At 41.7% G+C, this 13,937-nt stretch overlaps 1 protein-coding gene and 1 long non-coding RNA gene across 3 annotated transcripts in view; one reads left to right on the top strand and one right to left on the bottom strand.

Annotated features, from left to right (window-relative positions):
- Positions 1-13,937, bottom strand: part of LOC119033936 (cGMP-dependent protein kinase 1) — a 92,385-nt gene that overhangs the window by 54,572 nt on the left and 23,876 nt on the right. For both annotated transcript variants that reach the window (XM_037124556.1, XM_037124555.1), the window contains exon 3: positions 2,178-2,291. In XM_037124556.1, coding sequence (XP_036980451.1) covers positions 2,178-2,291 — 114 coding nt within the window. The remainder of the gene's footprint in view (positions 1-2,177; positions 2,292-13,937) is intronic.
- On the top strand, positions 1,012-7,069 carry LOC119033938. The gene is made up of 4 exons (XR_005079432.1): positions 1,012-1,412; positions 2,160-2,314; positions 5,469-5,549; positions 6,229-7,069. It is a non-coding gene; the product is annotated as an uncharacterized LOC119033938 (long non-coding RNA).

Raw genomic sequence — 13,937 nt, 5'->3', positions numbered from 1 at the left:
CCTCTCACTGAGACTGAAGTTTCTCTCAAAATTCAGGTCAATTTTGAACTTCAGTGCCTGTCTAATTGCGAAAGTAACACAACATGTCAAGCACTGCATGAGGGCTGCAACTAGCAATTACTTTCATTCTTGATAAATTGAGTTTTTAGCCCATAAAATGCCAAAAGAAACTGAGAAAAAAACAAGCTAATCACATTTTCCCAGATCCCAACGTGACATCCTAAATTGCTTCTTTACTCTGACCGAGAGTTTGAGAGCAGAGGCTCTTCATTACTATCATAAATGACAGACAGCAGCAGCACATTAAAGCTAAAAAAACACATTTTTGAAATTTCTGCTTGGATATTGACCAAAATTAATTTTCTTTTGGTCAGTGTATCGACTATTCATCGCAACTCTACACTACACTGACTACAGCTCTTGAAACACAGAAATGCTGGAAATGTAATCATTATGGCAACTCCCTAAAGACTTTGTGGTTGAATTCTGAATTCGTCTGACTGTCTTCAAATCATTGCACTTAATGGCTGTTAATTGTCTCCGTGAGCTTTCTCAGTAGATAACAAACTTGATTAATCTTGCTATTATCACAGTAAGCAAAACTGTCATTAAAATGTGAGTTACCTTTACAGCTAAAGGATGGAGGGCTCAACACATTTTTCCAACAAGTAATTACTGATGAATGTAACTGGAATGCCATCCAGTCCACCAAAACATATGAGTCGAAAGGGTTCCACATACAGACACACAGATTAAATTTAATTGGCTGATTGGTATCTGAACCCCCATCCACGCATGTGGTTGGATGATTTCCAGCCGCAGCCATCACCTCTAGAATCTAATGTTATAGATGAATTCCACTGCACATCCTTGTGTAGAGGCATTCATTAAACTAAGACACCCACCCTCAGAGACAGTGTCAGTGACCCTGTTAAGCTGTAAACACACTTCTGCCAGTATAGACAATTACATCACTTGTTCCATGCAGAGTTTTTATTAAGCGCCAAAGCAATGACGTACACTTGAACAGATCATGACACGAAGTACAGGCAGTCGGGCCGGTGGCAGACGAAAGAATACACAAAAGAAGACAGACACTGTGTCGCCTGTGAGAAGGGGAATATCTTATCCCATAGGACTTGGCTTGTCTCCCTGTGGGCACCTGTTGCCATAGCAACCTGCACTGGGAGTTCAGTTTGGTCTGGTCAGTGGTAGGGGATCATGGGATGTGAAAGGGGCCAGTGAAAGGGCGTGCCACCATCATCAACCCTGTTTCCTCCATACTTCAACTCAGGCCTCCTTGCTCTTGTCTGCGGGCCCAAGAAACCCTCTGCCCTTCATGCATTCATTCATAACTGGAACACATATAGATCTTCATCAGGAACGGCCAAAAAAAAATCAACCAACTCACAGTGAGTGAAACTATTTACCTGGTCATTAGTGATTACCCTGAATTATGATTGAGTATGTTCTTTGGTGTCAAGTGGAGCACTCAATCAGACACTGACCTACAATAATTTATTGTAATTTGAACTGCATTGATGTGCTGACAAACACTCTCCCCCACCAGGCCTTATCTCATCTCACCTTTTGCATATTTATTATTCCACCAGAAGACAGATTCCAAGCTATTTCCTATTTCCTTCCTCACATAAACACACATTTTTCATCCTGACACACTCTCTTCTAACACACTAGGTCTCAAATGTGCATAGTACACCATCTGTCCTGTCCTTTCTCAGCCTTCTATTCTTACTCCATTAGGCTGCCTATTCAAATCACCAGTCTGATAGACCACCTACTCACCCACTGTGCATCCTTCATAGCCGGAGCTTTTGACACATGAAGGAGTCGAGGCAGCAGACCCTGACACTCATCTCACTGGTGGTCTCGCAAGACACTTAACTTGAGTGTTGTGAAAACACTGGAGCAGTGATGTGTAGTGTTTCATCATGACCGCTCATACAGTGGCGATGTGATCCGTCTCTCTGTGTCGATGTAGCTCTGATATCTTACAGGCAGAAAGACCCCTAATCCTCCACAGCAAGGGAGCAGATTTGAGTGTGTGTGTGTGTGTGTGTGTGTGTGTGTGTGTGTGTGTGTGTGTGTGTGTGTGTGTGTGTTCATTCAACACAGAGTGCCTCTGGATGTTTTTCCAGGTGTCTGTGGAGACTCACTCTTGACAGTGGCAGTCCTGGTGCAGTTGTAGAGTATAGCCAACTCTCCAAACACCTTCCCTGGCCCCATGGTGCAGAGCTTCAGGCTCTCCTTCGTCACTTCCACCTTGCCGTCTGAAACATGCACAGAAATACAGGTACACCATTAAGCATAATGTTATTCACGTCGCACATTTACTTGCCCTGCCTGACTAGCCAAGTGTGTGAGTCCTTTGCCGCCCTCAACATGTGCAGCAAACAAAGTTTCAGTGATGAAATGAAGTGGATGATGGGTGTCTGAGTGCTTTTGCTTCATTTTTGGGGGGACCCAGCCAAGGGTGCTGTTGACTCACTGAGCTGGAAAAAAATAAGATTATTTTGCAATGTGGAGTTTCCAAGGGCTGCTGACGAGGCATGTGCATGGCCCTGTCAAATACTGCAGCAGCAATGTGAGGAGAATCTACCTAAAGCGGAGCACTCCACATACAGATGCAGTATGGTATACCTGAAAATGAAAACTGTAAACGCAACACACTGTATGAGAGAATGTGTGTTTGTCATCAGTAATGATGGAATGAATTTCCCAAGTCATCGTCCCAGATCTATTTCTAAAGTCCAAACATACATTTGCATTGAAAAAGTATTTCGTACCACCTCTGGCATTTGAAAAGCAGTAATTAAGGAACAGCTGATGGTTTTTCTCCTCATGAACCTGGTATATTCCAATATTAATTTCAATCTTTAATTTTTTTTAAAAATCAGTTCATCTTGGTGGATGTAATTACTTCAAATACTGCATATCAAATTTTGGCTCTTATGTAATTTATAATGTGGTAGTAGCTGTTAACAGTTGCTGTCTACATAGAGTGACCAGAATCAGTTCGAAAGACGTATTACCATTATCCCTGATGGCAAGAAGGGTTAAGTAACATTTCAGCGGGTTTAGGGAATCTACTGGTGAAGCAACAAGTCTGAACTATAATCACTCGCATAAAAAAACCTTCAACCTTTAAACACATATCCACGTTCTTTAAACGCAATGAAAGCAAATCTTCTTCGTAGCATCCATTTTGTGTCCGCATTATGACGTCAAAGCTCATAAACACATCATGTTGGAACAGCGGCTTCCCAATTACATTGATCAATCCAAATTCATTCATGTTTGTTTCACGTATATATTACATACACTACTTTATGCTTTTCCTTCAACCCGTGAAGGCATCAAAGAAACACAGCTGATGTGTCTGAACAACACCTTTGTACGTTTGCCTAAATGCACAGCTCAGAGGAGTGCCATTTCACCTTATGGTTATTAAATCTATATTTTTCTTTTATAACATTATAAGAGGCTCTTTGGTGGGATGGCTACCACCACTGTGTTTAGACGAACCCGATCAAGCATGTATGTTTTCCTGGAAACTCAGCATTTCAGCAGGATGGTATCTCTGATTCATAGAGACCCAAAAAAACAGCAAAAAAAAAACATTTAAAGTCAGCTCCAGGCTACTGATGGAAAATGGAAAGATGATAAGAGCAGGCGAGTCATCCACAGAGGAAACAGTGTGACACTTTATCGTGTTGGAGAGGGCAGTGAACTCCTCTGACAAAATGCCTCTGACAAACGGACCATGTTCAGGAACTAATTCTTTTCTCCACTTTTTCACCAGGGTGAACAGTACATTATCCATTAACACCCAGCATGAAATTGTACTTGCAGAGAAAATCTTCAGCCCCTGTTAAACCACCTTCTTTTGTGTCTGAGCTAACTCTCTTCTCTTCCTCCACCCATATTAAGAAAAAACTAAGACGCCATTAAATAGTTGCCTTCTGCATCTTGGATCATTATCAGTATTCATGAGAGCTTTCTCAAATTGAAAAAAATAAAAACAAAAAAACAAAAAAAACAATATAAAATCACATAAATATTTCTGATGTTCAAATATGATAAATAAATATGCTTTGGAAATGTGGTTCTCAAAGTACATTGAAAAAAAAATGTATATTTCTCTCAGGAAAGAGGGAACCCCCGAGGCTTGTTTGTAAATGTTTCTGAGTATGTCTGAATTAACATTTATAGTGTCAGTCTGGCCTTGCAGTATCTGAAAAGACTGTAATTAGTGAGCTCAATTTGAGTCTGACGAACAGCCATTGAGAATCGAATGATCCCCAAAAATATGTGTCAGACTAATCCATGAACTGTGAGGGGTTTTCAAACGATCTTTCAAGTCTCCTGAGAGCTTGTCATTAGCTATCAAACTTGCCTGTCACAGGTAGAAAACGGTTGATGGATAGTTTAGACAAGATGTTGCTGATGATTTTACAACGGCTAAAAACCAAGGACAACCCTGTGTGTTTATTGCCTTTATCTAATCTGGAGCTGCATCAGTTGTGCACCCTATTTGAAGACCTGTTGAGCCTTGCTTCATCACCATACTGTTGCTGGGAGGCTTTGATCCATAATCAAAGAAGCAGACTGCAAGCAAAGAAAGCCTCCTCAGCGATGTTTGGACAGAAATCGAAACAATATATGTCTGTATGACTGTCCAAAGGACACATGACACAGAATTTAATTACGTGCAATGCAATGTCTGTGGTTTAGTAACAGCAGTGTCTTGTGGATGGGTTCGTGTAGGGACAGAGACCTTTACACAAGAAAAACCTTTACACATGACTATAGACAGAGCTCATCATTTCCTGCGGTTAGCAATGTAATTAATTCCTGACAAGGGTGAGTAGTCTGAGCTCTTCGCTTGTTTTGGACAACTTGTTCACTACAGGCTGTGAGAGAATTGCAAGGAAATTAAGTAATCCAATTATGCAGTAATTTGAATTCCACGAATGGCCTTTAATACTTGTTATTCAGAGGCTCACATGAATTCATTTACACATGCCAACACCTGCTCATTTCCCTTTCTTTTCTCCAAGTAAGGCCTAGCTTCTTTATCACAGCAGCTCCAAATTCGTTAGAAATTCACCTCTCATATGCAAGGGCTATTCAAATCATATTCAGATAACATCTCAGCAGGAAAATATACACTCTCTTGTGTTGTCCAACTGATATCAAAGTAGAGAACATCTACATATGGCTGAGCCATTTAACAACAGTGAACCGTCTTGTCTAAGACCAAATTAGAAATCTGATGAGAAAAAGAAAGGGAACATTCAAATTGCATAAAATACAGCATGCATGTTGTGAACTGTGTTTTCACTGGAGACATATCAGAGCATGTCATTTGAATGCACATGGTGGCACGCTCATTACAGGCCAAGCATTGTTTTCCTGTGGGTCATGGCATTCGTTTGTGATTCCAGCAGGAATTGACTTTGTGACTAAGACTGGACAGAAGAAAACTTCAGCATGAATGAGCAGGAAGGGAACTGTAATAACAATAGGTTGGTGTTCATATATATACAGTAAATATGCAGTTCTGATATGATATTGCTATTTTCTTAATTTTGAACAAAATCATTCTGCTGTCCTTTTTCAATTCTTTGTCACCCTTATTGTCTGCTCAAAATCATTGCATTCCTTAAGAACTGCCCAAGGTCTGTCTATACAATAATGTCATCATATTTTGTGTGACAAAACATTGTTACACAACATCCTTTTTGTTTTTTGCATTAATTTCACAACAAGTTACAACCATTTGAAAATGTTTTGCTCTACAGCAGACAGCAAACTTGAACCCCAACATTCTCGAAGTCCAAGCAGCCATACCAACTACAGATTCGACAACAGCACCAAACACTGCAGCAGGGCCAGCCCGGGGCATAAATGAACTAAGCAGCTGCTTGGGCCAAAACAAGAAAAAAAAATTTAATTTTTATTTTTTTACATATTAAAAGAATTAAACAAGTGACATAAATGAATAAATGAATGAATTATTCAAGACAAGATGATCAAGGAAATAACCAATCTACCAAATTCAGCATTTTCTGGGGGAGGACCCCCAGACCCCACTTCCCCCAGTTGAACCTACTTTTGTACAAAGTAGGAGGGTGTCTTGTCCAGGGTTTTTTGTCTTGTGAACTTCCTGTTTTATTTTGAAAAGTAACTCTCCTCTCGTTTCAGGTCACTTGCCCTTCCTCATGTGTCACCGGTCTGATCATCTCCCTTGATTCCTGATGTGTCCACCTGTTCCCCATTACCCTAATGTGTCTTATAGTCTGTGTCTCCCTTTGTCCTGTGCCAGAGTATTTCGTTCAGTCATGTACCCCACCTATTGCCACAGTCCTTGCCTTGACCCATGCCAAGAGCTTTCACATTTGTATTTCTGATTCCTTGCTTCCTCTTAAGTAGAGTGATTTTTTTTTGTTGCAAATTTGTCAGCTCAGTTTTGAAGCTCAGTTTAATTTTGTAGCTGTTTTCTTGGTGTGTTTTTTGTTTCATAAATTTTCAGCTCAGTCGTGTAGCATAGATTAAGTTTACAGCCGAATTGTTTTCCTGTGTTGGAGTGTTTTTCATTGTTAATTTTCAGAGCATTATCTCATAGAGTAATTTAGTTCATAACCTTTTTCCTTTGCCCCCTTTGGAGTGATTTTCTCTTGTTTTTTACCTTGAGGTCTTCTGCCTCCGTGTTTTGTTTTGAGTGTATAGGAATAGGAAGGTTTTTTTCATAGCCTGATAGGGAGGTCCTTATGCATCTGTGCCCAGGGAGACAGTAGTTCATAATATTATAGCGTGACATTTGTGTCAATAACTGTCAAGCACAGGTGACTTCAGGATGGAGGGAGGGGGGTCCCCAATTCAGATTCTGCTCAGGGCCCCCAAAAGGGCCCCCAAAAGGCTTGGACCGGCATTGCACTGCCATGTCACTCCATTTTGTGAATTGTTGAGTTGTCCATGTCAAATTCTTATTTATCCGAGCCATCTCATAAATTTTCCATTAAAGGCAAAAATTATTTCTGTTCTTGTAAAAAGTGTCGGTTTGTTGCAGCACCACTGTACCAGCCTGTATAAGGTGTGAAGGAGAGATATCACAGGTCCAGATGTGTGAAGGAGAGGTATCACAGGTCCATGTGTGTGAAGGAGAGGTATCACAGGTCCATGTGTGTGAAGGAGAGGTATCACAGGTCCATGTGTGTGAAGGAGAGGTATCACAGATCCAAGTGTGTGAAGGAGAGGTATCACAGATCCAAGTGTGTGAAGGAGAGGTATCACAGGTCCATGTGTGTGAAGGAGAGGTATCACAGATCCAAGTGTGTGAAGGAGAGCTGTCACAGGTCCAAGTGAGTGAAGGAGAGGTATCACAGGTCCAAGTGAGTGAAGGAGAGGTATCACAGATCCAAGTGTGTGAAGGAGAGGTATCACAGATCCAAGTGTGTGAAGGAGAGGTATCACAGATCCAAGTGTGTGAAGGAGAGGTATCACAGGTCCATGTGTGTGAAGGAGAGGTATCACAGGTCCATGTGTGTGAAGGAGAGGTATCACAGATCCAAGTGTGTGAAGGAGAGGTATCACAGATCCAAGTGTGTGAAGGAGAGGTATCACAGGTCCATGTGTGTGAAGGAGAGGTATCACAGGTCCAAGTGAGTGAAGGAGAGGCGTCACAGGTCCAAGTGAGTGAAGGAGAGGTATCACAGGTCCAAGTGTGTGAAGGAGAGGTATCACAGGTCCAAGTGAGTGAAGGAGAGGTATCACAGGTCCAAGTGAGTGAAGGAGAGGTATCACAGGTCCAAGTGAGTGAAGGACAGGTATCACAGGTCCAAGTGAGTGAAGGAGAGGTATCACAGATCCAAGTGTGTGAAGGAGAAGTATCACAGATCCAAGTGTGTGAAGGAGAGGTATCACAGGTCCAAGTGTGTGAAGGAGAGGTATCACAGGTCCAAGTGTGTGAAGGAGAGGTATCACAGGTCCAAGTGTGTGAAGGAGAGGTATCACAGGTCCAAGTGAGTGAAGGAGAGGTATCACAGGTCCAAGTGTGTGAAGGAGAGGTATCACAGATCCTTACTTCCTGCTGCTGTCAGACTGTACAACCTGCACTGCTCCCTCTCTTTTTTTGCCAAACTGTTTACATTTACACTGTTCATATTGTATACTATTATTTATATACAAGTCTATTGTATTTATAACCTTGTTAGTATATTGTTTATTTTGTACTATTATTATTGTTTATTGTAGTATTACTGTCCTTGGACTGCTGTGACACAATAATGTCCCTGTTTGCGGGACAAATAAAGGAAATCTGATTCTGATTCTTATTTATTTGGGCCTTCATTTAAAATGTCACACAGTAAGCTCTTTCTTTATTCTTTATTCACTGTGTCCTTTTTTTCCAAGTGATGTATGTGGGTATTAGTATGCAGAGCAGGGAAGACAGATCCGATCACAAGCTGCCACAGACACATGTTTTACAGAGAAGAGCAACATACAGTTTAGAACCGAGATCTGCTTTAACACAGACACCAGTCAGCCATACATTCACTCGCACTTTCACTCTATTTCTTTGTCTTTGCTGCAATTCTGCATCACACCTTTTTTTATCAATTTAAGTTTTTGTTTTTTTTTTTATGTGCAGCCCCTCCAGCTCCCCAGCTTCACCATAAATTGGCTGGGACAGAAATGAAAATCCACTCCCAAGTCACTCTCTCCACATAGCAGGGCATCTGGACAGACCTCGGAGCAGACTTGCCTCTGGCTCAAGATCAGATGTGATTCTGGTTGCAGTCCTAATTAGAAACTAGTCTTTTTGGCTGGAGCAACTCACATTGTTGCTGAAGCCTTCACACGTGAAAAGAAATGCTTTTTTTTTTTTTTTTTTTTTTTTTTTTTACAGAGGATAAATGTTCTCCAATGAACCCTCTAACCAGAGAGAATTCTGATCCAATTAGAAGTTATTTTTCATTAAGACATCTATATTCTAGACAAACCCTAGTGGCAGTGATTATCATGACTAGATTAATGATGGAGAAGTTTTTGTGATGAGTCTACTAAGCAGCCTGTAACACAAGGCTCTCTTTAACCCCCAACATACATATATGGAGACAGGACATCTGTTAACCTCCACATGGAGACTTTCACACTGAGCCCATTAAACTGAGCCTATAAATAAAGTTGTGTTTCAGGGGTCAAGAGCAGGATGCAGTTTTAATTCATCTTTGATTAGTTTTTTTTTATGTTTTTTCAAGCAGCACTAACGGACATCAAGAAACAGGATGTGGGGGAGTTGAAACCCCCTCGAGGATAATATACAACCACCCTGAGAGGCCTTGTACTTCCGCCAGTGCTCATGGGCCAATCCTATACCAATCCAATAGAGTAACACTGATATTAGATCAAGCAGAACATTGTCTCATCCCATTGCCTCCTTTTTTCTTTAGCACTGAAAGTTTTAGGTGTTACAACACCCAAACTGACACTTCTGACTTCAGGTCAGCAAGTGATTGTCGTGACTGTTGTCCTTGTCTGTGACTGCAACTGTCTCATCCTGTCTGACAGTTTGAATGCAGTGTGGAGGAAAAGCCACGAGAAAAAAATGACTGAGCATGGGATCTATTCAACTGGGACTGAAATGGGTTCAGAACAATCCAGAGTTTAGAATTCACCATCTGCTCTTTACTTGCTAACAAAAAGAGGCAGTTTGAAAGATCCTGTAAATAGCACTTAATTCAAACGATCTTCTTAGGTAGGCTTGAAATGACAGCCTTTGACGGCTCTGAGCAGTAATTTCTGTTTTCACCTTGTTTTTCAAAGAGCACAATGTGACTTTGAAAAATGAAACACATGAATCAACACAGCGAGCGGAAAATGAAAAAATTTAATGAATAGATCTTAAGGTGAATGCGGCGCTCTACACATTCTTTGGAAAGGTATTCAAATTGCAAGATGCTTGAATCTGAGGCCAATCTATTGCGGCTGTGATGCTTTACATTATATTTAGGGCTTTCACAACATGAAAGACATTTGCCAAATGCTGTGTGGAGGGTCAGGCAGAGCAAGGCCACAGTTGCTCAATGTATGATAAACACCCAGAGGCACATCCGACTCATTGACGGATAGAGAGCTCACAGTTACTTTTTTTTCAACCCTCACATAGTCTTTTTAATGTTAATAAGCATCTGATAAAAGGGCCTTATAACAAGGATTTATGTATAAAGCTTCACCAGTTCCTCTTGATGACAGAACTGTGACCACGTTATGTGGACGATTCATTCTGGAACAGCTCTAAGCACAATTCATGCATTATTTTTCCCTCCAGTTAAATCAAAACAATATAAATGCCAGAGTTTAAGAAAATAAGGATGTGGGGTGAAGCCAACAGCAAGGACGAAGAGAAAGTCAGAGAGGAAGAGGGGAAGATCTCTGTTGTGTTATTAAGCAGGGAGGAAGGCTCTGAAAGGGGATGAGAGGCGCATTAAGTTCAGAGCGAACCCGGCAGTAGAAGTGACAAACACTGAGCGCTGTTGTTGCTTGTATCGCTGCAGCCTCGAAGAATACAAGCAGCGGGATAATAAGCAGGGTCCACATTGGAGCCCACAATAGAGCCTGACTGAAACATGTGTTGGCTTTGACTCGTGGAATGCAAATATGACGACATTTTCAGACAGTCAGTAGTTGCTCTCTGCACCTGCAACCCGGCGATGTTGGTGTCTGTATGTTGAACGGGCAGCAGCAGGGTGAAACCTCTGTCATGGCTTAGAGCTACATCCAGCCCTCCTAACACCATCCTGCACCATGAGCTATAGGCGGCTGCTATCCACCTCATTTAATCACATCATCACGTTAAAAGCTAAATAGAGCATGTTGTAGCCTCACATGTAGAGGATGGTTAGCAGTTTAACACAATTAAATGAGCAATTTTAGCTCACTCATTCAAGATTCAAGATTCAAGAAAACTTTATTTATCCCGAGGGAAATTGTCGTGCAACAGTAGTAAAACAAAGTGAGAAAGGAATACAAAAGTAATAAATAATGGTAAAGTAATAAATAAACAAGTTACTAAGTACACAGAATGCAATCCAACAGTGAGCAGCATAAAACTGAAATAAAAAGTACACAATAAGATTGAATAAAGTGACAAGTGGTATAAAGTGAAAAAAATAGTAAATTTAGCAGCAGCATGAAATAGCAGCAATTTACTAAGTCCAGTGCAGGAGATTTACAAGGTCCAGTACACACTCAATAAGTGATGGAAGTGATAGGGAATGATATTGATTTGATTTGGCTCAGGTGACAGTGTCTCCACTGTCCCTCCCGCAACCAGAGGTGGATGCATTAAACAGTCTGATGGCCTGAGGGAGAAAAGACTTCCTCAGGCGCTCCGTGTTACATCGGGGTGGGATGAGTCTGCTGCTGAAGGTGCTGCTGTGTGAGTTTAGCACCTGGTGGAGAGGGTGAATGTTGTTGTCCAGGATACTATGCAGTTTGCACAGCATCCTCCTCTCAGACACCACCACCAAAGAGTCCAGTTGGACCCCCAGGACGGAGCCAGCCTTCCTGATGATCCTACTGATCTTGTTGGCGTCTGCTGCCCTCAGCCTGCTGCCCCAGCACACAACCCCAAAAAAGATGGCACTGGCTACCACCGACTGGTAGAACATCCTCAGCATGATGTTGCAGACATTGAAGGACCTGAGTCTCCTCAGGAAATAGAGTTGGCTCTGGCCCTTCTTATACACAGCCTCTGTGTTCTTGGCCCAGTCCAGTTTGTTATCCAGGTGGACTCCAAGGTATTTGTAATCCTGGACCACCTCAACAGTCACACCGTTGATGGAGACAGGTGTGTGTGCGGCTTTCCTCCTGCGGAAGTCCACCACCAGCTCCTTTGTCTTAGTGGTGTTAAGATGCAGACGGTTATTCTCACACCAATCGACGAACAAGTCCACAACGCCCCTGTACTCCTCCTCCTTCTCCTCACTGATACAGCCAACAATTGCAGAGTCGTCCGAGAACTTCTGCAGGTGGCAGGTCTCAGAGCGGAACTGAAAGTCCGAGGTGTACAGGGTGAACAGAAATGGTGAGAGAACAGTTCCCTGTGGTGCCCCGGTGCTGCTGACCACAGTGTCAGACACACCGTCCTGCAGTCTGACATACATAACAACATCTATTGGCCCTGACCATTTAATCAACCTTTTAAGTAGTGTTTCTCTCATATGTATTGCAGGACTGTTTTTGTAATGTGCATTAGGCAGTGTATACCCATTAACAAAAACATTTTTAAGTAACGTCAGCTTCATTGTCATATTTTTTTGAGGGCCAATTAGTACAGAGATCCTTATCAGTGGTTTACACAATCTGTATTCCAGAGTCAGCAACAGACACCAAATAAGAGAACAAATTACTCCAGTTTTAATGACCTTGTACACTGCTGTCTTTCTGTTTTAGGACTGATTTCAAGATTATAACTATACATTTTAAAGCTCTTCATGGCCTGGCCACAGATTATACCATATATTGGAACTGCCATCCCCTTACCAACCAGCATACAGCTCAAGATCCTCAGACTGGGACTTGCTGCAACTAGCGGTTGTTTCACAGCAAGAAGGTCGTGGGTTCAAATCCCACTGGGGCAGGCCCTCTCTGTGTGGAAGTTGCATGTTCTCCCCATGCTTGCATAGGATTGCTCCGGGTACTCCCATTTCCCTACCAGGAACACATGTCGACTAGGCAAATTCAAATGCCCTTGACCAAACAAGTGTTGGTCTCTGGGTGCCATATTTTGGCAACCCATTGCTCCCTCGGGAGGCTGAATGCAGTCGATAAAGGAAGTACAATTGTATGTGATTAAATAAAGATTCCTCCTCTGTTCCCAGCTCATGCTTGATGACTCAAGGGGACAACGTGTTTGCTGTCTCAATTCCTCAGCTGTGTAACAACTTGCCTGAGTGTAATTACAGCTGGCTAAATCAGCATCTTCTTTAAAATCAAGTTCAAAGTCTTATTTGTATCTAAAGGCCTTCCAACAAATGTATACATTTTTAGGTTTATTCTTTGATTTACACTGTATTCTTGACATTGCTCTTCAGTCTTGCACTGCTATTTTATAACATAGCTATTGTTTTTACATTTATTAAATCATTGATGTTTTCATGGTTTTAATTCAGTTCATTTCTGTAATATTTATTGTCCTGGCCTGTTCATACATTACTGTGTATTTGTTATGGTTATGGAGTTTTTGGTTTTGTCATTTCCTGTTTTATTTTGAAGATATGTCCTCATGTGTTGCTGGGCGTTGACATTTTCATGCCTAGTTCCCATGTAGTATAAATAGCAAATGTACTTGCGCCCACTCGTGCATCCCTGGGCGTGTTGGTCTTAAAGTGAGGTGTGGTCAGGTGCACTGATGGCAGATTTCTATCTTGAGACAGCAGAGAGTGACAGCGCCATGGACAAACAAAAAGCTGGTCTAAAGTCGAGTGCGCAGTCTGTTTCCTGCTATTTAAAGGATGCATTATATACACCCACACAGGCAGGTTCATACCATTCATACACTGTGATTTTATGATTAGAGAGGCTGCTTTCACTTATTTAAACATTTCCATGAACACACTCTTGTTACTGTCACAAATGTCGTGGCACATTTAATCTGCAAAACTAAAAGTTGTTGTTATAAACTCTCCAAAGGATACACGTCAGGAGTCAGGCATTTTAAATAAACAATCAAGTTTATCAGCCATCCCTTTTGCACAAATGTGCACGTTAATGTAGAGACACAAATATTGTTTCTGCTGCGGGAGGATCGCTGCAGGTGATGTCAGTAACATTTTCTTCATTAAGCATGTATCTCTCACCTCTCATCCCACTGTGATTGATAAGGATGAGGATGGAGCACTTTTATTTCC

Source organism: Acanthopagrus latus, chromosome 15, assembly GCF_904848185.1.
Source record: "Acanthopagrus latus isolate v.2019 chromosome 15, fAcaLat1.1, whole genome shotgun sequence".
NCBI lineage: Eukaryota > Metazoa > Chordata > Actinopteri > Spariformes > Sparidae > Acanthopagrus > Acanthopagrus latus.
Note: the sequence above shows the minus strand (reverse complement) of the source record. Positions and strands in the feature narration are given on the sequence as shown.